This window comes from Haliotis rubra, unplaced genomic scaffold (assembly GCF_003918875.1).
Source record: "Haliotis rubra isolate DU_JTF1 unplaced genomic scaffold, ASM391887v1 Scf61, whole genome shotgun sequence".
Taxonomy (NCBI): Eukaryota; Metazoa; Mollusca; class Gastropoda; order Lepetellida; family Haliotidae; genus Haliotis; species Haliotis rubra.
The window spans coordinates 743243-770863 of record NW_025767313.1 but is presented as its reverse complement, the minus strand read 5'-3'; the positions used below and the strand labels follow the sequence as shown (position 1 = coordinate 770863).

Genomic DNA, 27621 nt, shown 5'->3' with positions numbered 1-27621 from the left:
TACCTGTCTTAAAAACTATGTACCAACCCATATCTGCTGTGGATGTGGTACTTGAAACACCATTTTTTTAATCTGTCTAAAATCAATACATCTCCAGGTTGAACTGCATGTAACAAGTGAAATATAGCATCTGTTGCTCATTGAAGGAAGGTCATCACAACCTACTATTATTATCACACAACCATATGTTATCACTTGTCATCCATGAGTACCGGTATTCAAACCACAACAGCAACATGCGCACACAACTTCTTGCTCTATCATTACACAACTGGGCCACCTGTCAAAACTAGTGGAGAGTGGCTAATACTTCAATAATTTTCAATCCATATGAAATTATGTATACACAAATTCTACTATCCATGAAATGACTAAAAGAAATTTGGTCTTCATGTCTGATGTATGGAAAAATAATTTCACTCAGCCATTGTTTTAAAAAATGAAACTTCTGTTTATTCCCATGTGAAATATTCACATAAATCTATTTACATTTCATCTGACATAGTTTTTAATTATTTGTTTTGTTGAATCCAACTGCTTAATGTATGACTCTTGTAATGAGAGTGAGTGAGTTTAGTTTTACTATATTCCAGCTATATGGCGGCCATCTGTAAATAATCAAGTTTGGACTAGACAATCAAGTGATCAAAAGCATGAGCATCAATCTACGCAATTGTGATACAATGACATGTGTCAACCCAGTCAGCGAGCCTGACCACCCGATCCAATTAGTTGCCTTTTACGAAAAGCATGGGTTACTGAAGATCAATTTTTACCCGGATCTCCACGGGTCTCTTTTAATGTGAGCTGTTACTGTGGGTGAATAGTGGCTGGCGGTATTAAAGCAGCGAGGTGAGATGAAATGTTTAATGTCACATATTATTTCATGTAACATGACATGCATGAATGTATGTGTGGCTACCTGTACTGGCCAGGGCCCCGTTCCTCAAAGCTATCGTAGCACTACAAAAGTCGTAAGTCTATGTTAAAGTATGGGAGTTACGATCAACTTTGCGCTACGATCACTTTGAGGAACGGGGCCCTGGACTTTTTGTCAGTTCAGTGCAAGCCCACTGAGATACCATGACATGGATACCTACCCACACACAATAGACTGAATCCAAGTCAACGAGTCCTTGTTTTATCTCCTTTGCACCGAGAGCCAGTGAAGGTAACGACACCTACTACCCTCTAACATGATCGAACCACTCCAGGCAGACACTATATATACAACAACATGGAGGCAATCTTCAAAGTTATGAAGAACTCACCTGGAACTTGGACAGATCTGGAATGGTCAAGCTTGGGCAAGTGAGCTGGCTCTCTAAAGATTTCTGGAAAGGAAAAGACACACGTCTGAGTGCATACAAACAACAACAAGTGTTTGCCACTGATGTGGCAATGTCTCCAGCTGCTAAAGAATGGAATAATTATAACATATTTACTACTTTTTATTTTGGGGTCACATACAAGATGCCTGAAATGACTGGTGTCTGCATAATCACCCAATGTAAGCTGTCAACATAATTGAAGACATTGGGTGCAATGTTTTATGAGATATCGCGTTTACATAAGTTGAAAAGTGGTCAAAGTGTCGTGATGACCTTGAAGATTAGGTCATGGTCACCAAAATCGACGAGTGTCTGGGTAATCCCCCAATGTAGGCTGTCACCACATTTGAAGACATAGTGTACAACAGTTCATGAGATATCGCGTTAACAACAGTTTGAATAGTGTTCAAAGTGTCGTGGTGATCTTGAAGATAAGGTCAAGGTCACCAAAATCGACTAGTGTCCACATTTGAAGACATAGGGTGCAACAGATCATGAGATATCGCGTTAACAAGCGTTTGAAAAGTGGTTAAAGTGTCGTGGTGACCTTGAAGATAAGGTCAAGGTCACCCAAATCGACTGGTGTCTGGGTAATCTCCCAATGTAGGCTGTCACCAAATTTGAAGACCTTGGATACAACAGTTCATGAGATATTGCGTTAACAAGAATCGGGACGTACATACAGACGCCGCTGAATACATAGTCTCCCGTTCCGCGTGGCGGCGGGGGACAATTAAGCCTCATCCTGTGGCAAAATATTACACCTGAACCCAAATGCTAAATTGGGACAGGTCACAGCTCTTGCCCCCTGTCACTGGTTTGACTGTGTCAGAACTGAATATTTACAGGCTGACATGACATTGCTGGAAAATTGCTGGTTGTGGTTTCAAACAACATTCACTCACTTAATAACTGATCCAGTTTGGTGCCTTAATGACCAAGGCTATTCTGTACATGAAACAAATCTCAACCATTTATCATTATTAATTCAAATGTTTGGTTTTATGGGCTTTGTAAAATCCTCAAATGCTTTCATAAACCACACACATGGTTGCCAATCCTCAGAATCCATGGCCAGTTGACATGTAACAACACCTTTTCCTGCCATTTTGTAACTGAATCATAATTTAGTTCCACAGAACAATGCTCTGTAATATCCTGATGTATTTCATGTCACCAACATTAATAAGCTCCTTTAACTTGTCTACCAGCTCTACAAGCAGGTTTGGGACTTCACCAAATGTTGTTGTCACCAACATTAATAAGCTCCTTTAACTTGTCTACCAGCTCTACAAGCAGGTTTGGGACTTTCACCAAATGTGAAATGTCCCAGTGACAGGTAACAAAGGCCTATAAACACGTCATTCTTTTTACTATTAATGAATATCTTTTTCAGTGGACTTAAGTGTCACTTTATTTTATTTGTAGATATTTGGCTATTCTGTGAACATAAAGATAATTCATATTGAGCATATTATTCCAGCCATAGTTCTTTTTATAGATTATGATTGATGCTGTAGACATCTTGCTTGCCCTACAGTGACTACATATTCCAGAACTATTTTGTCAGCCCGATAATATCATCGAAGGTGAGACCCACTCCACAATTTTGTTGTTAGGTTAATGTACACTTATATGGCCTCATGCATCACAGACATGTAAATATATGTAATAACAACCCTTGCTTCAAGCCAGTGGATCAATACAGAGTAGGAGGGAGGATTAGGGTGCTACCTTGCTGCCACTTCTACAGCAGCAGACAGGGACAGGACGGATTAGGATTCTTCCAAGACAACATAGTTGCGCCATTCAGAGATAACACTTGTGCCACACCATTATTTCCTTTTTCTAGAAAACGTCCTTGCCAAATATATATACACATGTGTGAAAGATGGCAAATTAGTATGAACATGTAGTAATATTTCTCAAATTTCAGAACTGATTGTAAATATTCTGCTGTTTGTTTATTGTCAAGTAAACCAGATTAGCTAGCCATACGTGTTGATCTGGACCTGCATTAACAGGTAGCGTAGTCCATGTCAGTGTGACCCTTGTCAACAAACACTCCTGTAGTATGTGAAGGACAGTACAATGATGTATGTAGGAAACAAATGACATCCTTGAAGCAGCACGTTTATGTCAAAGAGGGATAACAATGCCAGCTACCATTCACACGTTCCCTTCCCAATATCCGTGTTGGAGGCCATCGTCAACTGCCACTGTACATGGTGTAACAGCTACATTTATAGCGTAAGGCCACAGCTGGCTGTCAAATATTCAAGCTATGACATAAAAAAGGTGTTAGTCACTTCAGCAAAATGTGACTACCTCACTATTATTGACTCCCTGGAATGTCTAGATAAATTCTGTAGCGTTTCAACTGGTTGAACAAAGACATGCATTGTAAGAAATTGATGTCAACTTCGACTTGAAGCTATCGGCATAACGCTGCTGGCAGAATTTGAAACATTCATAAGCAACAAGTAATCAGTTTGTAGAAAGTTATATTCTTCAAATATCAAAACGAAATGTAACAAGACAAGTCATCAATCTCCCCTGTAAATGTAAAATACTCTTCATGAATATGTTAACTAGTAATGACTATGTGAAATGTACGGTTTGATGTACCTTAGTAATGTTGATAGAAATAGAGTGGTACCCTTGATTTATGTCATTAGGTTCTTGGATACCCACAAAGTGGAAAGAGAGTAGTGAAAGGTTTTAAAGTTCTGCACCGGAACGGATCACTACCACCAATTTCAGTCAAAGTCAAACTTGTTGCCATGGAAATGCAAAAATTATTTTATTCAGAAATCCAAAACTATACAATAAAACCCAGTTCACCACTAGACCTATCTGGTGCCAAATGTGGTGAAGAATCATTGAACGGTTTTAAAGTTCTGTACCAGAAAAGAGCACTACCACCAAATTCAGTCGAAGCCAATTTGCCATGGAAATGCACAAAAATTTTATTTGGAAATCCAAAACTACCAAAAGGCACCAGTTCACCACCAGACCAATCTATGTGCCAAGTTTGGTGAAGAAATAATAAACGGTTTGAACGTTCTGCTCCAGAAAATAACACCAATACTAATTTCACTCGAAGTCAAACTTGTTGCCATGGAAACGCAAAACATTTTTATTCAGAAATCCAGAACTACCAAAAGGCACAAGTTCCCCATCACAACAATCTATGTGCCAAGTCTGGTGAAGAAATAGTGAACATTTTTTTATGTTCTGCTCCGGCAAAAGACAAATACACCCGCATAACGCGTTGCGGGGGGATAACAAATACTAGTACACTGGGGTAAAGAGATATGATGTCAAATTCCCTAGTCATAACTCATTCTGTCGGTACGAAACAGGGATGAAGGGAACAAAACTGTTATCATTGAAAGGTTGTCCAGCAAACACATGATTGTTTCAGTTGCCTCAGAAGAAAGTTTTGAGAATGCTTCCTGACAAACACTACATAACTGAGCCTTGATAGAAGCTCTTCTGGGTCAAAAATCTTTCAACACCCTTAAGGAGATTTACTTTTGGCCAATACAATTAATAACATACTTCAAAGCCACTAATTGCTAACAATTTCAGTTAATGCATTAACTTAATTATTTCAACCCATAATACGCTTAGTGGTAGGCTTCCAGTCAACAGCTTCTCATCTATACAGAAAACCTCTTACAAGTAGGTCCTAACTGAACAGCCAAATGGTGGTCAAGATGGTCAAATGGTGTGAGTGCCAAGGGTGAAGGTAAATGGTGCTATCAGTGAGAAGCCAAGGCCTGAGGACAGAGAACAGTGGCCTGCAAGATCAGCCTTCTATGCTGTAAATGTACAGGCAACTAGACTCTTCTCACAACATAAACCATTCACTTAGTCTTGGCCTTTATCAGAAGGGTTCCATAAAAGCTTCTGTGGGTGAATCTGTTCAGGGCATGCCTAACTCGGTTTGTTTGGTACAATGTACTCCATTGTAGATCAATGTTGGCCAGATGCAGCTTGACTAATAATTAATTATGACCCGTTCACCCAGTCATTGAGAAAAATACTTTTACTTTCTTGAAGAGCTTTCAGAGGTGAATCTGAAAGATTTGGGTTTAGTAATAGAGTGAGTTTCAGTTTTGCACTCAGCAAAATTCCAGCTATATGGCGGCGGTCTGTAAATAATCAAGTCTGGAATAGACAACAGAGTGATCAACAGCATGAGCATCGATCTACGCAATTGGGATACGATGACATGTGTCAACCAAGTCAGTGACCTGACCGCCTGACATCGTTCGTCACCCCTTATGACAAGTATAGGTTACTGAAGATCAATTCTCGCATGGATCTTCATGGGTGATTTGGGCTTTAGGCCAGTATTTCAGTTTTGTCCAGATGTGTCAGCTTATAATGGAGGATTGTTATCAGTTTGTAAGTTCTAATACGATGATGTCAAGTCAAGGCAAAGGGAATGAAACCTATGATCATTATGATTCTGGCATGCCTTATGGATGTAGACTATTGGGCCATCTAACCCCTGGCAGTAAAAGATTATCCTCAGCCCCCCCGAAGTATGGGAGTATTCACTGGATCAGATGGAGTTAAAATAGTTTTGTAATGGATTAATTTATTTAAGACCTTGTAATACTTTAGATGATGTTGAACTTAGACTTGCCATGCAGTGCCATTAGGTGCCAGTTTAAATGACACTATTGTCACATGGTTCTTGGTGAAAAACTTACAAAGTGGAATTTCTTTGGCAGTTTGACAGGAACAACGATTCCTCCGCCCTCATATGGTTTGTGTTCCTCCCCAGATGTATCACAGATGCTGAATGTGTATGGTGTTAACACTGGAACACAAAAGTGAATATTTTAATCTGTTATACAACAATTCTGCCAATATTGCTGCAATGTTGAAATATTAAACCAATTCATGAATAACAAAACGTACCGACAAAAATAATAAAATCATAATTTTAATATTTGATAATCATTATGATGACAATACAGAGCAAGCAACTTTTAAGACATTTATCCAAGCTGATTTTGAAAGCACACCAAGACAGGCATGCAGGAGAATAATTCCAAAAGTCATCACAAATTTGAGAAATCAACAAGAACAGTCCTATTTCAAATTTAGTTCCATTCCACATTAATGGTGAAATTTACCTTTCATCTGGAAAAGTTGACCATTGAGTGAGGTCATCCCTTTGACCTCCTTGAAGGTCACTGTGGCATCAGACTCAAGGCCATGCATCTGGTTGTCCAGGCATGTAACAACCCCCGGGGCAGCCTACAACAGAAACACATGTTACAAACTCTGGGGGAAGACTACATCATGTATAGGTCCAAAACACATACATGTACCTGACAACATATACAGGTCAAACTCCTGGGGAACCTAACAACATGTACAGGTCAAACTCCTGGGGAACCTAACAACATATACAGGTCAAACTCCTGGGGAACCTAACAACATGTACAGGTCAAACTCCTGGGGAACCTGACAACATATACAGGTCAAACTCCTGGGGTACCCTACAACATGTACAGGTCAAACTCCTGGGGAACCCTACAACATGTAAAGGTCAAACTCCTGGGGTACCCTACAACATGTAAAGGTCAAACTGCTTGGGTACCGAACAACATGTACAGGTCAAACTCCTGGGGTACCCTACAACATGTACAGGTCAAACTCCTGGGGAACCCTACAACATGTACAGGTCAAACTCCTGGGGTACCCAACAACATGTACAGGTCAAACTCCTGGGGTACCCTACAACATGTAAAGGTCAAACTGCTTGGGTACCCAACAACATGTACAGGTCAAACTGCTTGGGTACCCTACAACATGTAAAGGTCAAACTGCTTGGGTACCCATACAACATGTACAGGTCAAACTGCTGGGGTACCCCTACAACATGTAAAGGTCAAACTCCCAACAACATGTAAAGGTGTAAAGGTCAAACTCCTGGGGTACCCTGGGGTACAACATGTACAGGTCAAACTCCTGGGGTACCCTACAACATGTACAGGTCAAACTCCTGGGGTACCCTACAACATGTACAGGTCAAACTCCTGGGGTACCCTACAACATGTACAGGTCAAACTGCTGGGGTACCCAACAACATGTACAGGTCAAACTGCTTGGGTACCCTACAACATGTACAGGTCAAACTCCTGGGGTACCCAACAACATGTACAGGTCAAACTGCTCTACAACATGTAAAGGTCAAACTCCTGGGGTACCCTACAACATGTACAGGTCAAACTCCTGGGGTACCCTACAACATGTACAGGTCAAACTGCTGTAAAGTACCCTACAACATGTACAGGTCAAACTCCTGGGGTCAAACTCTGGGGGGTAAATCTACCCAACAACATGTACAGGTCAAACTCCTGGGGTACCCTACAACATGTACAGGTCAAACTGTACAGGTCAAACTCCTGGTCAAACTCCTGGGGTACCCAACAACATGTACAGGTCAAACTCCTGGGGTACCCTACAACATGTACAGGTCAAACTCCTGGGGTACCCTACAACATGTACAGGTCAAACTGGGGTCAAACTGTACAGGTCAAACTGCTTGGGCAACATGTACAGGTCAAACTGCTGGGGTACCCAACAACATGTACAGGTCAAACTGCTTGGGTACCCCTACAACATGTACAGGTCAAACTCCTGGGGTACCCTACAACATGTACAGGTCAAACTGTACTGTACAACATGGGTCAAACTCTCCCAACAACAACATGTAAAGGTCAAACTCCTGGGGTACCCTACAACATGTAAAAGTGAAACTCCTGGGGAACCCAACAACATGTACAGGTCAAACTGCTTGGGTACCCTACAACATGTACAGGTCAAACTGCTTGGGTACCCTACAACATGTACAGGTCAAACTCCTGGGGTACCCAACAACATGTACAGGTCAAACTCCTGGGGTACCCTACAACATGCAAAGGTCAAACTCCTGGGGTACCCTACAACATGTACAGGTCAAACTCCTGGGGAACCCTACAACATGTAAAGGTCAAACTGCTGAGGTACCCTACAACATGTACAGGTCAAACTCCTGGGGTACCCTACAACATGTACAGGTCAAACTGCTTGGGTACCCAACAGCATGTACAGGTCAAACTGCTGGGGTACCCTACAACATGTACAGGTCAAACTCCTGGGGTACCCAACAACATGTACAGGTCAAACTCCTGGGGTACCCTACAACATCCTGGGGTACCCTACAACATCATTTCATGTATTGGATAACCAGTCTGAATAAAAACATTTAACTGTTTTGGTAGGCTCCAGAAACAAGCAGTACCTTCATTTTCAGGAGAGTTCTACAAGTGAAAACAAAAACAAATTAAAAACTAAACATCCAAGTAATCAAAAAGCATATGATCACCATTAGATTGATCTGTATATCAAGTTTTGTCTGGAAATATTCACCATTTTTGGTGTTCTGCTCCACAAATGAGCTCTATCCTCATTTTGGGCATAAGTAAAACTTGTTATCATGAAAGCAAAACCAAAAACTACACAAAAAACACCCCAATTCTCTTAACATCAAAAGGCACCATTTTACAGTTAGCCACTCAACTGATCTATATAACAATTTCAAAATGAAATATTGAACAGTTGAGGAAAAAGAAAATAGATTTTGGACAGATGGATCATGCTGATTGCTTTATCCCCCTCTGTTCTTCAAACCAAGGGAATAAAGAGCATGGACAGCTACTTATTTGGTTATGAAAATAATTAAACAGAGAAAACAGTAACTCATTCACACCTCAGCTGTGCAATTGTGAAGGTTGTAACTGTCTGCCTAAACCTCTATCCCAAGACACCAATTTGAAGCCACACGTTATTACCACCAGACAGAACTGCCTCAGGCATCACAGTGCTAACTGTCTACATCAAATTTAAGAAAGAGTAGAGTCCATCCTTTCCGTCTCCAATACAAACATCATCTCAATGAGTCTCCTGAATTAACCACTGAGTAAACTCAACACTGCCTGAACTGTGCTGCTGGGTTGCCAATGAGTCAACTCTATCTGACTCTAGAAGTCCCCACTGGGTCAAATCAATCAGGTTCCTGAACATACTACTGGGTCGACTTAACCTATCTCTTAAAGTTACCACTGGGTTGACTTAACCTATCTCCTAAAGTTATCACTAGGTCAACTTAACCTATCTCCTAAAGTTACCAGTGGGTCGACTTAACCTATCTCATAAAGTTACCACTGGGTCGACTTAACCTATCGCCTAAAGGTACCACTGGGTCGACTTAAACTATCTATTGAAGTTTAGTTGACCAAGGGCTCCTTTCACGAAGCAATGTTTACTAAGGTTAACCTTAACTCCCATTTTTTAACATTGCACTAAGGTTACCTAAGTTACTTACGATCATCACCTTAATGCTTTATGAAAGGAGGCCCTGGAAGGGACTTCAATGGATCAACTAACCATGTCTCCTGAAGCTACCACTGGGTCAATATGTTATCTGGTTACCAATAAATCAATTCCCAACAGGTCAATAGGATATTGCTTTAATTCAGTCTGTTTTTTTAAAGTTCCGACTGAATACACTCATCAGCTTGAAGCATTCAACATGGGTTTGTCCTACCATCCCTTCCCTGACTGAAGCAGACACTTTGTTTAATTCTTCATAAAGCTGTCATGATTAATGATTCACACATCAACAAACTCAAGCCTCTGGAAGCTGATGCACAACAAGGCTGAAGTCATGTAGTACTTGTTTCAGTTGAAACAACACAAAGTCTCTGGAATGTCATCCAAGTAAGATGCATCAAGGAAAGAAATCTTTGTCAGCATAACCAAGGAACAAAGCTGAACACAGGGTCATAAGTTTTACTTCCATTGAAGGCAGTGTGACACCATATTTCTTTGATTTTGTAGTTTCTTTAATTCTAGAGAAAAACACATGCTTATGGCAACCACAACATATTGATAACACACAAGGAACACTATCACTATGGATAAACAGCACATAACATAAACTCAGAATCTGGGAGCTTTAAACTGTGGTCATTAACTATAGCTGGTGTGTGTATAAAATATCACAACTTTCTTTTATATTTATATAATTAATTTGGGTTTTATCTGTTTCCATGAATAAATAATTCATGCTAAAAATTGTGCACTATTGATTCTGCTACACTGGCAGCAAGTTCTATGCAATTAATGAATGGCTTGGACAGTAAGTATCGTGCATTTGAATTATCCATGATTTACTGTACACATTATCATGGATTGCGATGAACTCCTGGGAATTAACAGCTTTCAATAGTTGCATCATTTGTCTTAGAAGGACTTTAAAACTCATCTGCAAAAATAAGTGTTATAATGAATTGCAATCAACTGTATGTAATGGAAAACATGGCATGCTGTTCTATGAGAGATCTATCAAAGAATCATCAATGTGTTTTCTTTAAATTCACCGTGTATCTAAAAATAAGTTTGATAGCTTTTATTGGTAATGAAATCCTGTATTTGTACCCCACATGTGACAGTCATGGAGTTTACAACGGCACTGATTCATGGCGGATTTCTTTGACCCTGTCAGTCATATGTCAACTCCATCCAGGAGATCTGGACTTGATGAACAGGTAAACCACTGACAGTCAATGTTGTCCCTAACAAAAGACATTGGGATATACATGACTGTGACCACTGGAGTTATATGCAGTCCCCAAATCTCCGCAGATTGCTATATCCAGAAGGATCTAATACTGCCCCAAAATCTCCACAGGTTCGTTTGTCCGGAAGGATCTAATACTGCCCTAGTATCTCTGCTGATTCCTATGTCCAGAAGGATCTAATACTGCCCCAGAACCGCCACAGATTCATATGTCCAGAAAGATCGAATACTGCCCTAGAATCTCCACAGGTTCTTATGTCCAGAAGGACCTAATACTGCCCCAGAATCTCCACAGATTCCTATGTCCTGAAGGATTGAATATTGCCCTAGAATCTCCACAGATTCTTATGTCCAGAAGGATTGAATACTGCCCTAGACTCTCCACAGATTCCTATGTCCAGAAGGATCTAATACTGACCTATAATCTTCAAAGAATCACATTTGTCGAAGGGGCTAATGCTGATAAAGAATCTGAACGAATAGAATAGGAAAGAAAGAATAGGCAAACATACCCAGATGTAATGAACTTGCAAAAGAACAAATGGTACTGTAAGCTTCCTGTAGTAACATCTAACCATCAAAGAAGTAAATAATGTTTTTCAAAGTCAACAAAACAAATACAAAGCCTAAAATTGACACAAGGTACACCCATGAAACAAGAAAAGTTAATTGCCATACACAGATCACATACACAGACCACACATATTAAAGTTTATATCAAGACACCCAATTGTGTCTGTAGTAAGTAACCTTCAAACCACCCTTCTCAGAGGTCAAAAATCTTTAATTATGTGTGACTCACATTTACCCTGTGATATACCTCAAACATAATATCACTGCATCAAAGCCCCACCTGGGAAATCAAAGAAATCGGCAAGTTTGACAGGTGAGTCATCAATGTAAATTGATCTGTCATTTGCTGGTGCTGCAGACAGACACACACACACAGGGTGGTGGAGTACTGTCTGGCGTGATCTTCACAAACAACACTGGTCCTGATGAACAGCTTGTGTTTATTTCAGGTGAAATACATCATCCTGGAAGTAATACTGGCAACTGAGAAGACAATCCCACAAACATGATGTCTGACATAATGGACTCGTTGCTAATCTGTCAAATACAATTATTTACTTTACTTTCTAAATACGAAAACAGGAAATTCCTGACAAATCCGATCTCAACATCAATAACAGTCTCATCAAATTGAGAAGATTTCTTTTACATGAGGATCAATATTTCTACAAAACATTATTGTATGACCTTACATTCTTGATGGTAATTGAGGTTGTCAAACCATGACATAGCTCAGACTAAAGTGCTGACCGATCATAAAGCCCTTCATTCTAACTGGAAACATTTTTGGTCACTCACAGGCAGGTCTATTTAGTTCAACACATTCCAGCATACTGCTATGTGATGACAATAGTTGGTACAGGCACAACACCTGTGGTGACATTAGTTAGTACAGGCACAACACCTGTGGTGACAATAGTTGGTACAGGCACAACACCTGTGATGACAATAGTTGGTACAGGCACAACACCTGTGGTGACATTAGTTAGTACAGGCACAACACCTGTGGTGACAATAGTTGGTACAGGCACAACACCTGTGGTGATATTAGTTAGTACAGGTACAGGCACACACCTGTGACATTAGATAGTGACAATAGTTGGTACAGGCACAACACCTGTGGTGACATTAGTTAGTACAGGCACAACACCTGTGGTGACATGGTGACATTAGTTGGTACAGGCACAACACCTGTGGTGATATTAGTTAGTACAGGCACCCCACCTATCATGACAATAGGCACAACACCTGTGGTGACATTGGTACAGGCACAACACCTGTGGTGACATTAGTTGGTACAGGCACAACACCTGTGGTGACAATAGTTGGTACAGGCACAACACCTGTGGTGACAATAGTTGGTACAGGCACAACACCTGTGGTGACAATAGTTGGTACAGGCACAGGCACAACACCTGTGGTGACAATAGTTGGTACAGGCACAACACCTGTGGTGACAATAGTTAGTACAGGCACAACACCTGTGGTGACATTAGCCATACAGGCACAACACCTGTGGTGACATTAGTTAGGTACAGACACAACAACACCTGTGGTGACATTAGTTGGTACAGGCACAACACCTGTGGTGACATTAGCTGTGGTACAGGCACAACACCTGTGGTGACAATAGTTGGTACAGGCAGAACACCTGTGGTGACAATAGTTGGTACAGGCACACCCACCTGTGGTGACAATAGTTGGTACAGGCACAACACCTGTGGTGACAATAGTTGGTACAGGCACAACACCTGTGGTGACAATAGTTGGTACAGGCACAACACCTGTGGTGACATTAGTTGGTACAGGCACAACACCTGTGGTGACAATAGTTGGTACAGGCACAACACCTGTGGTGACAATAGTTGGTACAGGCACAACACCTGTGGTGACAATAGTTGGTACAGGCACAACACCTGTGGTGACATTAGTTGGCACAGGCACAACACCTGTCATGACAATAGTTGGTACAGGCACAACACCTGTGGTGACAATAGTTGGTACAGGCACAACACCTGTGGTGACATTAACTGACACAGGCACACACACCTGTAGTGACATTAGGCACAACCTAGTTGGTGACAGGCACAACACCTGTGGTGACAATGTTTAGCACAGGCACAACACCTATCGTGACAATAGTTGGTACAGGCACAACACCTGTGGTGACAATAGTTGGTACAGGCACAACACCTGTGGTGACATTAGCTGACACAGGCACAACACCTGTGGTGACATTAGTTAGCACAGGCACAACACCTGTGGTGACATTAGTTGGTACAGGCATATGACCTGTGGTGACAATAGTTGGTACAGGCACAACACCTGTGGTGACATTAGCTAGCACAGGCATATGACCTGTGGTGATATTAGCTGGCACAGGCACAACACCTGTCATAATGATGAAGATGAAACAATGTACTCTCCGAGCCAATCCGCCATATTGATGTACAGAATTACTGCTTAATTTAAGGGTAATGCAATTATCAGGGAGCGAAGACTTCAGCAGCTTTGCAGCATTACAGAACTCGAAGAACACTCTTTACAAATGTTGAGCAAACTGCATAAATAAAAGGCTTCAATAGTTTGTTGGCTTTAGGTATATTTTTACACAAATGTACCACACGGGGATGAAGGCATGTCATGACAGTAAGGAATGGATTGTCCCTGTCCAGGAAATGATTTCTGTGAGAGTGGCACCAATGGTCTTGCTGCCACAGATTAGTGTAAAGGATGCCAAACAAGGAAAGGCCACCTTAAACAAATAATGGCCCATTTAACAGTAATGCTTTGTAAATAAAGAAACCCAGTAATCATGTATGTACAGTCATGTCTATATTTAGATTTGTCACATTAATACAACAAGGGCATTGTCTGTCTACAGAGATCTTAACAACAAATATATTAAATTGGTGGGTCATATTTTGCAGAAACTTTTCCTGAGTAATGCTAACAGTGCCACAGAAAGTATTGTAACAGTAGAGAGAATGTAGCATGCTCCTCACTGATTCAGTGATCAATATCTCTACCAATATACACCTTGACACATCCTCCTGGCTGATTCATACTGTTCTACAGCTGCACACTGATTCAAGAGTCCAGACTGCCCAATCATCTATGTTCTACACCAACAGACAGGATTCAAGGTCCAGACACGTCAAACATCTATGTTCTACACCAACAGACAGGGTCCAAGGTCCAGACTAGTCCATAAACTATGTTCTACACCAACAGACAGGGTAAATCCAGACGGGTCAATCATCTCTGTTCTACACCAACAGACAGGGTCCAAGATCCAGACTAGTCCATAAACTATGTTCTACACCAACAGACAGGGTCCAATCCAGACTAGTCAATCATCTCTGTTCTACACCAACAGACAGGGTCAATCCAGATGGGTCAATTATCTCTGTTCTACACCAACAGACAGGGTCCAAGATCCAGACTAGTCCATAAACTATGTTCTACACCAACAGACAGGGTAAATCCAGACAGGTCAATCATCTCTGTTTTACACCAACAGACAGGGTCAATCCAGACGGGTCAATTATCTCTGTTCTACACCAACAGACAGGGTCCAAGATCCAGACGGGTCAATAGTCTCTGTTCTACACCAACAGACAGGGTCCAAGATCCAGACTAGTCCATAAACTATGTTCTACACCAACAGACAGGGTCAATCCAGACGGGTCAATCATCTCTGTTTTACACCAACAGACAGGGTCCAAGATCCAGACTAGTCCATAAACTATGTTCTACACCAACAGACAGGGTCCAAGGTCCAGACTAGTCAATAAACTATGTTCTACACCAACAGACAGGGTCAATCCAGATGGTTCAATCATCTCTGTTCTACACCAACAGACAGGGTCCAAGATCCAGACTAGTCCATAAACTATGTTCATTACCAATAGACAGGGTAATTCCAGACGGGTCAATCATCTATGTTCTACACCAACAGACAGGGTAAATCCAGACGGGTCAATCATCTCTGTTCTACACCAACAGACAGTGACAAGGGACACAGACTAGTCTACCTACAATCCCCTGCACACCTACATAGTGTATCCTGACATAAAACAGGGAATTAATTGGTTTGTTTCTTGTAACGTTGCACTCAATAATTGCTCCTATTCAAGTCATATGACACCGGCTTGTAAATACATCAGGTGCAGACAAGCCAGTGGTTAATGTTATGAGATGGATTCCACAATGTGCAGTAACCACGACACACAATATATAACAACACCACACCTGACTCCCCACCCCATTTTAGCTGTCTTGCACAAATACAGCAGCAGCAACATTATGTATCCATACAAGTACAACTATTGCAATAGTTATTTTCTCCTTGAATTGTCTCATTTGAAGTCATTTCCCGCATGAATTTATGGTAAAATATGAAATAAAATTGAGCTGAAGTAGTTTCAGTCTCTTTTAATAACTGACAAGAAACTTGAAACCCAGATCAAGTTTGTATAAGAGGTAACAGGGGCGGATAAGTCTAAATCAAAGTGAACGAATCTGGTACTTCCTGTATTTTGCGCTGCACATTTATCAAAGGAAGTCAATTACTAAACTATCAATAGTCACACATACTATCGATGCATCAACCCTTCTGCCTGTGCTGACACAGAAACTGTAACACCGTAATTCTCAAGTATCTGTTTTGAAAACGTCCATGAGAGACTTTCACATCAAAACCACAATAATTGTTTATTAATGAATTTTCTTTTCTGTTTCTGTTTCTTTTTCTATTTCACATGATCCTTTCGCAGAAGAATATATAATGAGGTGTAGTGACATGTTGGACAAGAACAGCTATCACTGAAACAGCTGATAATGAGACAAACCTGACACTGAGATACTCATTTGTCTGGCAGTGATGGCGGTGCTCTGCAGGGTGGGATGGAAAGCTCATTATATGCCTCTGGTGCAAAGGAGGTCAAAACGTCAAGGCAAATCTTGAAAACAAACTTTGTAAGCTTTAGTGATGCTGCTTCCTTGATTACATACCTGAGGATATGACCTTATGATTACACAATGTACCTGTACCCTAATAATCACTTACCAGTGTTTACAATGCAAGTCCAACCTCATCAAATTGCAGAAGTTCCTATGTAACCTTGACCTCATGAAAAAACAATGTACCTGTGCCCACATGATCAGGTATCAGAGTCAACTGTGTACCTGTGCCCTCACAACCATATTTCAGTCATGTAACTGTGACCTCATGAATAATCAATGTACCTGTGCCCTCACAACCATATATCACAGTCATGTAACTGTGACCTCATGAATAATCAATGTACCTGTGCCCTCACAACCATATATCACAGTCATGTAACTGTGACCTCATGAATAATCAATGTACCTGTGCCCTCATTAACCATATATATCACAGTCATGTAACTGTGACCTCATGAATAAACAATGTACCTGTGCCCTCACAAGTGTATATCACAGTCAAGCATGGCATACTGTGAACCTGGTGAATAATCAAGTGTACCTGTGCCCTCATATAGACAACCATATATCTACCGCTGAAGTCATGTAACTGTGACCTCATGAATAAACAATGAGGTACCTGTGAAGCCCTCACAACCATATATCACGAGGTCACCATGAAACTGTGACCTCATGAGTCTGCAGTCACTCAAGCTGTGGCATATAACTATTATTCTGTCATCTGAAGTGTGTTCACACAAAGCAAGCATGGCATATAGACAACCTGAGGTCTACCCATGAAGTGTGTTCACACAACAAGCATGGCATATAGACAACCTGAGGTCTACCCATGAAGTGTATTCACACAACAAGCATGGCATATAGACAACCTGAGGTCTACCCATGAAGTGTATTCACACAACAAGCATGGCATATAGCAACCTGAGGTCTACCCATGAAGTGTATTCACACAACAAGCATGGCATATAGACAACCTGAGGTCTACCTATGAAGTGTATTCACACAACAAGCATGGCATACTGGCAACCTGAGGTCTACCTATGAAGTGTGTTCACACAACAAGCATGGCATACTGGCAACCTGAGGTCTACCCATGAAGTGTGTTCACACAACAAGCATGGCATATAGACAACCTGAGGTCTACCCATGAAGTGTGTTCACACAACAAGCATGGCATACTGGCAACCTGAGGTCTACCCATGAAGTGTGTTCACACAACAAGCATGGCATATAGACAACCTGATGTCTACCCATGAAGTGTGTTCACACAACAAGCATGGCATATAGACAACCTGAGGTCTACCCATGGAGTGTGTTCACACAACAAGCATGGCATATAGACAACCTGAGGTCTACCCATGAAGTGTGTTCACACAACAAGCATGGCATACTGGCAACCTGAGGTCTACCCATGAAGTGTATTCACACAACAAGCATGGCATATAGACAACCTGGGGTCTACCCATTATATAGTGTATTCACACAACAAACATGGCATATAGACAACCTGATGTCTTGCCATATATGACTGTGGGCATCATAATCCTTTTACTTATCTGCAATATTTATTATTTCTCTGATTGTTGATGGTAACATTAACAAAATAAGAAACATATAAACAAACCCTGCTTAATTTTTAACAGTCATCTTCCTTGCTATTCCAATTTAACCTCTAATTTTCAGTCTCCTCAAGCAATGAATCAAATAGAGAAAATTGAACGTTTTTTCAAAGGAAACTTAATGGGGCAAGTCTTGCAAGCTGTTTGTGTGTCGCTGTGGCTCCTGGTGTCTAATCAAGTGAAGTAGAGAATGGCACTACAGACTTGTCTTGTTAAGGCCATTACTTCCAGAGAGACCTGCGAATGGAATCTATGTCTCTTTAACTAGCCTTCAGTCTGTTATTGATTGCCATGTAGATTCCACGTCTATGTCACCTGACTACTCAAGGATGGTAAACAGCCAAGTGTGTGGGCAGAATGATTCCAGTTTATCAAAACAGCACATCAACAACTGTGGACCGCAGACAAATTCTGGGGCTCTATCTGTTCTAACAACTGTCTTAATTGGAGACATGCATTTCATTTGATCGGCATAAAATATTCACATGTATTCACATACACATCATGACTGAAGGAACGTGAGGTTGAGAGAAGAGGAACAAGAGATTTAGTAGCTGTAAACAGAGATTTCTTTATTACACTTATATGACCATCAGTTACTTTGGGGAAGAAGGAGACGCTGCTTGCAGGCAACTGCCAGCTATGAAACTGATGTGACGAAGATAAGTGCTGACAAATGAAAGGTCAGAATAAAGGTGAAACTAGGATTCAAACCTACGGTGTATCCTGCCAGCTAAAGAACACAGTGTTGTGGCGCCTCATGCCACATGGCCACTTGTGCTCAAAGAACCACAGAAACAGAATTATCAAATATCCATGTAACAAAAATCAATCAAGTAATGGGAGATTTCAGCTTATTGCTTTTCAGAAAAAAAAAAGGAAATTTATGATGTTGGCAAAAATCCATGGATGTTTAGAACTCATTTGGGCCCATAAAGTTTGTAAGAGACACTAAAATGTAAAAAGTCCTGCATGTTGTAATATATCAGACTGCATATTCCTGGTTGATATATGAGTGACGGTCAGAGAATAGTTGTATGCAGCTTTTGGCAATATCATGGTCAGAAAGGGCCTTTACAGATTGTACACGTTGGGAATCGAATCTAGGCCTTTCATGCGATAACTGAACTACTTTAATTGCTAGAAAATGTTAAGTTTAAAAAGCAAGAAACTTGTAGGACATCAAACAAGAAAGCCTTGTGCCCCAAGGTAGCTTAGAACAAAGTTATATGTTTTTTTCTCAGCTGATGTTAAACTTTCTTTTCCAGAATACATATTAAAGTGTGACTCATAAAGTGTCCTAATACTTCCTAAACTGGCATGACAAGTTGTCATCACTTGTAATTCTGGATCAGAATCTGGCAACAGCATCCTCATCACAAGAACAGACTGGAATCGAGATTGGGCGGTTACAGTGTGAATTGGCTGATTCATGTGTCATCTCACCCAGACAATGTGGACCATTGCTACAACCAGATATTGCCCAGCCGGGCTTAAAAGGCTGCCATGCTTAGACTCTGTAGAGTAGTATATCTGGCTGATCTGGTGGTACAACATTCACTCGGTGTTTTCAAACTGATATTGGCATGCAAACAGACCACTGCTCATGTTATAATGACTCCAACCTTGTGTTGACCTTGACCGTACTGAGTTCTTGATACTGCATATTTTCAGGAATAGTCCCAAGTCAGATACAAACTCTTTTACACAGATAACTAAACTTGACCAGGGTGCCATTGTACAAAGCGATCTTAGCACTAAGGTGACCGTAACTCCCACACCTTAACATGGACTTAATGTAGTCTTAACGCTAAGGTTGTTTTGTACAACAGCACCCAGGGTGCCATTGTACAAAGCGATCTTAGCGCTAAGGTGACCGTAACTCCCACACCTTAACATGGACTTAAGGTAGCCTTAGCGCTAAGGTTGTTTTGTACAACAGCACCTAGGGTGCCATTGTACAAAGCAACCTTAGTGCTATGCCAGTCGTAAGTCTATGTTAAGGAATGGGAGTTACGTTCACCTTAGCTCTAAGATTTCTTTGTACAACAGCACACAGGATTCCAACCCATGGTTGCATGTTTCTGACACATCCAGTGATGAAGCTCTGTACAATGATTTCTGGTGGCAGCTACAACATGGACGCCTAGGCCTCCTCTGGGAAAGAAGGGATTGAAGCCTCCCAGCAGCTGGGGAGGTCATACAACATTTTCTACAGCATAGTACACACTTTGTTTTAAAAAAAACTCAGCTGTGTAGATGTGTGCATGCATAATACACAGCATAATGAGTTTTCATGTTTTTTTAAGAGAATTAACAATGGAAATACTGTTTCTACACATCCTTACTGACGTTAGCAAAATTAATCCTGTTATCACATGATCTGGCCACAAAAAGTGTTCATTGTATATTTGGACTTAAATATTTTGTTTTCATTAATTTGAATAATTTCACAAAAATGATGTATTTAGTGATGGGCACATTATTTACAGCAACTACAACCCGATCACCACTACTGATGCCTTGACACATACTTCATCAACAGAGTCATACATCATACATTTGACTTGTTGGAAGTGATGCTTGTTGTAGTTTGACTGTCATCAACAAAATCTTCCTGAAACTGAAGGAGCAAGATAGCAGGAAACCTCAATGGTGACTGTTCTAACTTTTTCATAACTTAAAACATCTGGCTGTAGCAATCAGCTACAGTTAAGTGTAACACTTACAGTTATAACTATCTTAAATGTACATAATAAATGCTGCAACCAAATTAACACAATATTGGAATATACTACTTCTGATAATAGTTTCAAGTACAATTCTTCCAAAACTCTCTGAAGTCGTATTATTGGTAAACTGAATCACTTGTCAAAAGGAAGGCGAGAAGCGATGAGTCTATTTGCTATTTCCGACTTAATTTACAAGAAAAAAAACCCCTCTAATCTTAATTTCTGCACACAAAGCAATGCCTAGAACCACAAATACAATTTTAAATGGTAAATCATTATTTCTTTGAGAGGTATTATAAGTTGTAAAGATGAAGGAAAACCATGTTCTATGTATGGTCAACTTCTTTAATGCAATGATTGTACATTTTGGTGTAGATCCTCACAACATTATCAAGCATCACTTGCCTGACAACGGTGTTAGCATCTACACCCAAATGTCGCATTCATTGCAATAAAGAAGTTGATTATCCATAAAACTTGGTCAATCATTATGTCTAGTGGTGTTTTATCTCAAATTTCACATTATGTATTGACAAAGTTTGGTGTCACCTGTTTTTTTTACCTGAATTCACTGAAGGGATCTGAAGTGCATTTTTAATGTGCATAAAACATTGAATCCCCTTGAGGGAGCGTGCTTCATGCTTAGGTGAGTAATAAAGTGGAGAAATATGGCATATGTGGGATATGATGTATTAACGCTATATACGGTTCCCTGATCTCATGAATTATTGACGACACTACACAGATGTGACAACAGATCTGCTGCTATCAACAACAACATTTATAAATACCATTTACACCATGTTTCCTGAGCCAGCATTTAGAGATATGTTTATTCCCGTAATGAGATGCTCTGATTCTGGCTTTCTGTTTCAAGGTAATGGTTTCCACATTATATTGTATGAGTGAGGTATATAACAATCCCTTTTGTAGTTCATATCTGTCACACAATACTGATGTCTGAGTGAGTGAAGAGGTTCGGTTTATGGCAACAGTGTTCAGTTAGTTTCCTGGAACCTTAGGGATACAAACTTGTTGACCCTTTTTGTGTCTTTGACCCCAGTCCAGGGGGTCAGGTGAGTGGGTGTGTGGCATGCATGAGCGAGTGAGTGAGTGAGTGAGAGTGATAGAGTGAGTGAGTGAGTGAGTGCCTAGCGTGGCAAGGGGTAGTGGATGACAGTCAATTTCTATCAGCAATGTTTCAGTGAGTGAGTTAAGATTTAAAGTAACATCAGCAATATTTCAGCCATATCATGACAGCAATGTTTCAGCTATTAAAGGACACTATTTAGGGATACAAACATAGGTTGCTTGAAAATTGTGTTTTAAACTGGATATTATCAAAGACAGCATGTATTTCTCATGTACAATATGCTCTGCAAGAAGTACCCAGGGGCTTACAGAAATGCTTATTAATAACAAACGTAAGTCAAACTAGTTTTCAGACATTGCGAAGTATTGACCAAATTTCATCAGAATGTGAATGAAACTAATATATTTTGGATAATAATTCCCAGGAAATGATATACCCATCTTTGCTGTTTTCTTCGCATCCAAGAAAAGAATTGATTTAATACATAACAATAAAATTACTTACAGAATGGTCAACGTTTCATCAGGGGTAGTTTATTGGATCGGGAGTCTGAATACGATAGCCATAATGCCTCTACCCGTATAAAGTGGAATCTGTCAAAACTGGATTCTGACGAATAAGGATCTGTATCAATATCAGACCTAACTTACAGTCCCTAATTCATCCTCTTAACTAATCATCAAGAAACATCAGATTAGTCTCATCTGGACATCCTTCACTCCAGATTATAGACTTAACTTGTGGGACACAGGAATAATAATCCCCAAATGATGCTCTCTAATCCAGATTAACTTGTCACACAGCTCACTCACACATCATCTGCAAGCTGTTCTCATCAATAAACTGTGACAAACTATTTGGTACTGCTAGACATAGCATTGTACAAGCTCTTTGAACAATCTTTGCTAGCTGGCCAATCCTGATAAATATGCAACAACAACCAATGCTTCACAAGAAGCATGGCCAGTCACTAAACTTCAGTCGTGTTTCCAACTAATACTTTGAGTAAATATTTACAATTTTCACAAAACATGAGTTAGAAGGGATGCATTATGAGAATGATCAATAGTCAGGGCGGATGCTTCTTTCAGCTAATTTGTAAACACCATAAACACACGGAGCTGACGCTGGAGAAATATGGAATGCCTTTTCTCTTTGAACCTGTACGTTCATACCACGTAAACACAGGAAACATCTTCTGCTACATCTCACTAATCTGGACTGCTGTCATGTATGGGGCCAATAGTCCAGATTAGACAGAATCCACTCTACCTGTGCTTAACACAATCACTTGTGGGAATACATCTTTCTTAATTATTAATACATTCATCTGAAAGTATACACACATAAACAAATGTTTGGGACAGATCCTGAAAATGTGCCTGAAATATATATTCCACCAATTTGGCTTCTACAGAAGCCTAACTCCCTTCCAAAATGTCAGCCTAGTTATCAAGCCTTATTACACAGAGATGCTGGTTGATAATGCCAGTTGATTGATCACAAGTCTTAATGTCACACTCACAAACAAAACAATTACATTAGAGTAACATGAATCAGGATATCATAGTGACTGTTTCATCTACTTCAGCATGAGCATCAAACTACACAATTGAAATACGACGACATGTGTCAACCAAGTCTGACCACCCAATCCCGTTGGTCACCTCTTACGACAAGCATGGGTTACTGAAGACCAATTCTAACCTGGATCTTCACGGGTAATTTCCAGTATTTGGGTACACCAGGAATGAGAACCAATGTGCTGCCCATGTTAAGGTTAGAGTAGCACAATACCCGCGTGGCTACCCTACCACCAACCAGGCTCAAGGAATGGGAAAGAAGTGTTACCTTGGTGACATTGTTGATAAACACTTCTCTAGGCTCTTCCCCCGTGGCATCAACAACCTCAAACTCATCCCCAAAGTCAACGAAGACACTGCCAAACACTCCATACACATCAGACGAGATGAACTGAAATTGAACACAATCAAACAAAGTGAATGTCTATTTTCTTTAAACAAATGTGAAGATCTAATGAATGTTGACCTAAAAGGCAACTCCAGTCAAATAACAAATGTTCTACTATAGCTAAAAAAGTTCTGTACCAAAGAAGAATATGACAATAGGACATGGTCTTTCCCCAGTATCAGTAAAGAGAATACAGGACACAGTAATTGCTATCTAATTGTCAAATGAATGGGTTGACCTTGATTTGATCAACTGAAAGTTATTTTCATCCTTCATTTGGACTAACATGTCCACTGGTGCAAGTAAGAAAAACTACACTCACATGAATCTGAGGAGACTGTTCCCGACAGAACTTGTTGACTCTCACTTGAACAGCCAGCGGGCACTCTGTGAGGATGATGCACTGAAAAAGCATAACGAATATATGTGAAAACACACGAGAGCTGTCCCTCAACTCCCTGCACATACCTGGGGTAGAACTGAACAGAAACTGCATTTCTATTGCTGAAACTGTAGAATACTCCCATCCAGGCATTCTTATGTCTACTGTGATACCAACCTGGTTTGGAAACAGAGAAGTGTACTCAGGGAATTGAAATGGAGAAGGGATTTATGTTTTGATTTTAGTTTTATGCCACTTTCAACAATATTCCAGCATTATTATGGCGGGAAGACCAGAAATGGGGGAATTGAACCTGGGTCTTCAGCATGACGAGCGAGAGCTTTAACCGATAGGCTACCCTACTGCCCCAATGCTACTTGAAGAGTATTTCTGACATATGAACGAGTGACAGCATATTGAAGGAGGAAGACCCACAGTTTCATGCTGCAATTCCAATACAAGAGTGACGCTGTGGCAGCCTAGGTGAGTCTGAGGTTTGCATCAACAAGCAGATCCTGATAGGCAAGGGACACAACTCTGTACTGTGCGTGCCAGGTCAAGCTGATACTCGTACAATATGTGGGATGTCAAGTGACAAGTAGACAAACAGTTGTTCCTGTGAAGGAGCATAATTACCATACTTAGCATCCTCAATGATATCATACTGTGTGAGCACAGTTTACCAAGAGATATCATTACCAAAGTACAGTTTACAAAGAGATATCATAATGATCATGACTACCGTAAAGTTTGTGATATCATTAAAGCCATGAAAACAGTCAAAATGGCCATCACCACACATACAGTTCATGTACTGATATCAGAATGGCCATTACTACGATTCATGCAATGATATAACATTGGCCATCACTACAGTTTGTTATCATATACTAGCCACATAAAGAAACTGTGCATTGTTAAAATATGATCCCAGTTGATAAGTAAGATAACAATGTCAAAGGTACATATAAACTTTAAGGATCATGAGACCATAACAAGTCGGGAGAATTTCAATTGAAAAGTCAATCACAATGACGTCACGAGTCCACAAGCGGGACAGGGGTCAAACGACCTTGTCACAAGCTCAATAATGTGTATGTCCACCATCAGCATTGAGAACAGCAGTGCATCGACAACGCATAGAGCCTATCAAACGAGCCTCAAGAACGAACCCACTGACGTCACGGAACGGGGCACGTGCATGCATGTTGGATACATGTCACTAATCTCTGAGTTTAAATCCTTATGTGTCTACACAGGTTTGATAAATTTAGATTTTAAATTTTTGTATGCACAGTTTCTTTATGTGCCTAGTATAGTTATAATTGGTATCACAATAACCATCATCATAGTCTAATCAATGATATCATGATAACCAGTTGCACTGACATCAACACTGCAGAGCATAATTCACTTATGTTATAACAACCCAACCAGTCTAAAGAGCTACTTTTCACCAGACTTATCAACTGATCATTAAGTGACCTGGCGTGTTTTACAAAGTGACTCATCTCCACAAAATGCTAATTACGACACAGCCACTATCAACAAGGTCAGTAAAGGACAGCAGTATCAGTTATCAAGGACTGATCCAGTACCAGGCTGGCATGTTTAACTCAGTGCTAAATGCTCACCAAATCAGCCCCATTGAATATGATTGATGTCACTGACTTAAATTTACTTGACAAAGAGATCACATGGTCTAAATTTCAGCAATCAAATGCATTTTGGAAGTTGCCCAAGCGATCCAATCACAAACATTTGGGAAAATGGTGTTGTAAAATGTTTACTAATAAACAACTTTGATAATCTAAGTTTAGTCAAATCATGCTTTCCTTCAAACTGTTCCTGAGGACATCAAAGAAAACTAAAAGCAGTAGATATCCAAGAGTTCTTAAACTAGGAACCGTCTTATCACGCTATCAAAGGATCTGTTCTGAGACAATTAAGAAGTTGCCTGAAGGATGAGAGAAATTATTTTGGAACGAAGTCAGAGGCTCGTTAATTACTGGTGTTGCATGATCTGTGGGCCTGTTGTCGACATTGATCTGTAATGTACAACCTGTGGTGGGAATTGGACTTCTCAGGGTAATCAACAAATGGGGCCTGGCTGGAGCATTAATGCTGGCCTCCAGACAGAGGGATGGATGGATGAGAGTCTTTGCTGACCACTGACTCACAACTAGCTGGTCTAGTCTGCCATCTCTGTTTGGTAGAATGCTCACAACTATTGTAAGTTGTGCCACGATGTAATGAGTGGGGATCTGGGATTAATGAACCGCAAAAAACTGGAACAAGGTCAAATTGTCTGCAGTAAGTCCCATGGAACACTGACAAAATTCCTGAATGATAGGCATTGTTTATTAAAAGTGTACAATCTGTCAATACCACCCCCTGTTCAACAAAGTGCATATTCCCAGCAAATTTAATGAACTGTAACAATTAGAATAGTGTGGCCCAAAATATATAGCCTACAGCTCTTCAAAGTAATTATTCTTGTATCGGGCTAAAAAACAGTAACTGCTGATGTCTAAATATACTACAGGATAAAGATGTTGAATGATTCATGTGGCAAATGATCACATCACCTGCAATTAACACTCTCCTCTGTACTACATGTACATTCCCAAAGTGCTGACTCTGAAGTACTGATCAAACTGGCATTTATGCAGATATACATGTTAATAAGCATTATCTATCAGACTGGAATTTATGCTACACTCACTGCAGAGGCTGTCTGCTCACTACTGTCACCACTTCACTAAGCATAATCATCACATTATCAATGGTACTGTAGTTCACCTTCATATCTAGCATACATCACGTCAACAAAGACAGACACTTAACAAAAGTTGTTGCAGCATTGATATTCAAATATCTTAGTCATGAATATCAAACTGTCATGATTTGTACAAAGTATGTGAAGTCATGATAAGGAGAACCATGCCAAAGATCCCTCAGTCAAGCACTTTTACAGTTCACAGAATCAAACATGCCTTTAAATAGAATTTGAGACCTTAGTCAAGACAAGGTCAGTACTGCAAAGAGCAGAATGTTTATGTTGAGTCTAACTAAGCGCTACAAACTACATTGTAATAAACAATTGCAGACGAACTAGTTTTTTCAGCCATAACTAGTTTTTTCAGAAGGGCTGCCTCTTACAGCATACCTCTTGACACCCATATGAAGTGTAAGTTTCATTAGTTCAGCGGTGTCTGAGGTCAAAAACAAGTCATAAAGCTTTTTGACTTTTAGTCAGGTGAGCAAATAACAAATGGTGTGTCTTTATTTTATCATGAA

At 40.3% G+C, this 27621-nt stretch overlaps 1 protein-coding gene across 1 annotated transcript in view; it reads right to left on the bottom strand.

The window, feature by feature from the left end:
* Positions 1 to 27621, bottom strand: part of LOC124255777 (ubiquitin-like modifier-activating enzyme 6) — a 92908-nt gene that overhangs the window by 40519 nt on the left and 24768 nt on the right. Inside the window, exons 7-11 of the mRNA XM_046689694.1 lie at positions 24262 to 24342; positions 23820 to 23942; positions 6488 to 6611; positions 6059 to 6168; positions 1272 to 1334 (exon numbers count right to left, since the gene is read on the bottom strand). Coding sequence (XP_046545650.1) covers positions 1272 to 1334; positions 6059 to 6168; positions 6488 to 6611; positions 23820 to 23942; positions 24262 to 24342 — 501 coding nt within the window. The remainder of the gene's footprint in view (positions 1 to 1271; positions 1335 to 6058; positions 6169 to 6487; positions 6612 to 23819; positions 23943 to 24261; positions 24343 to 27621) is intronic.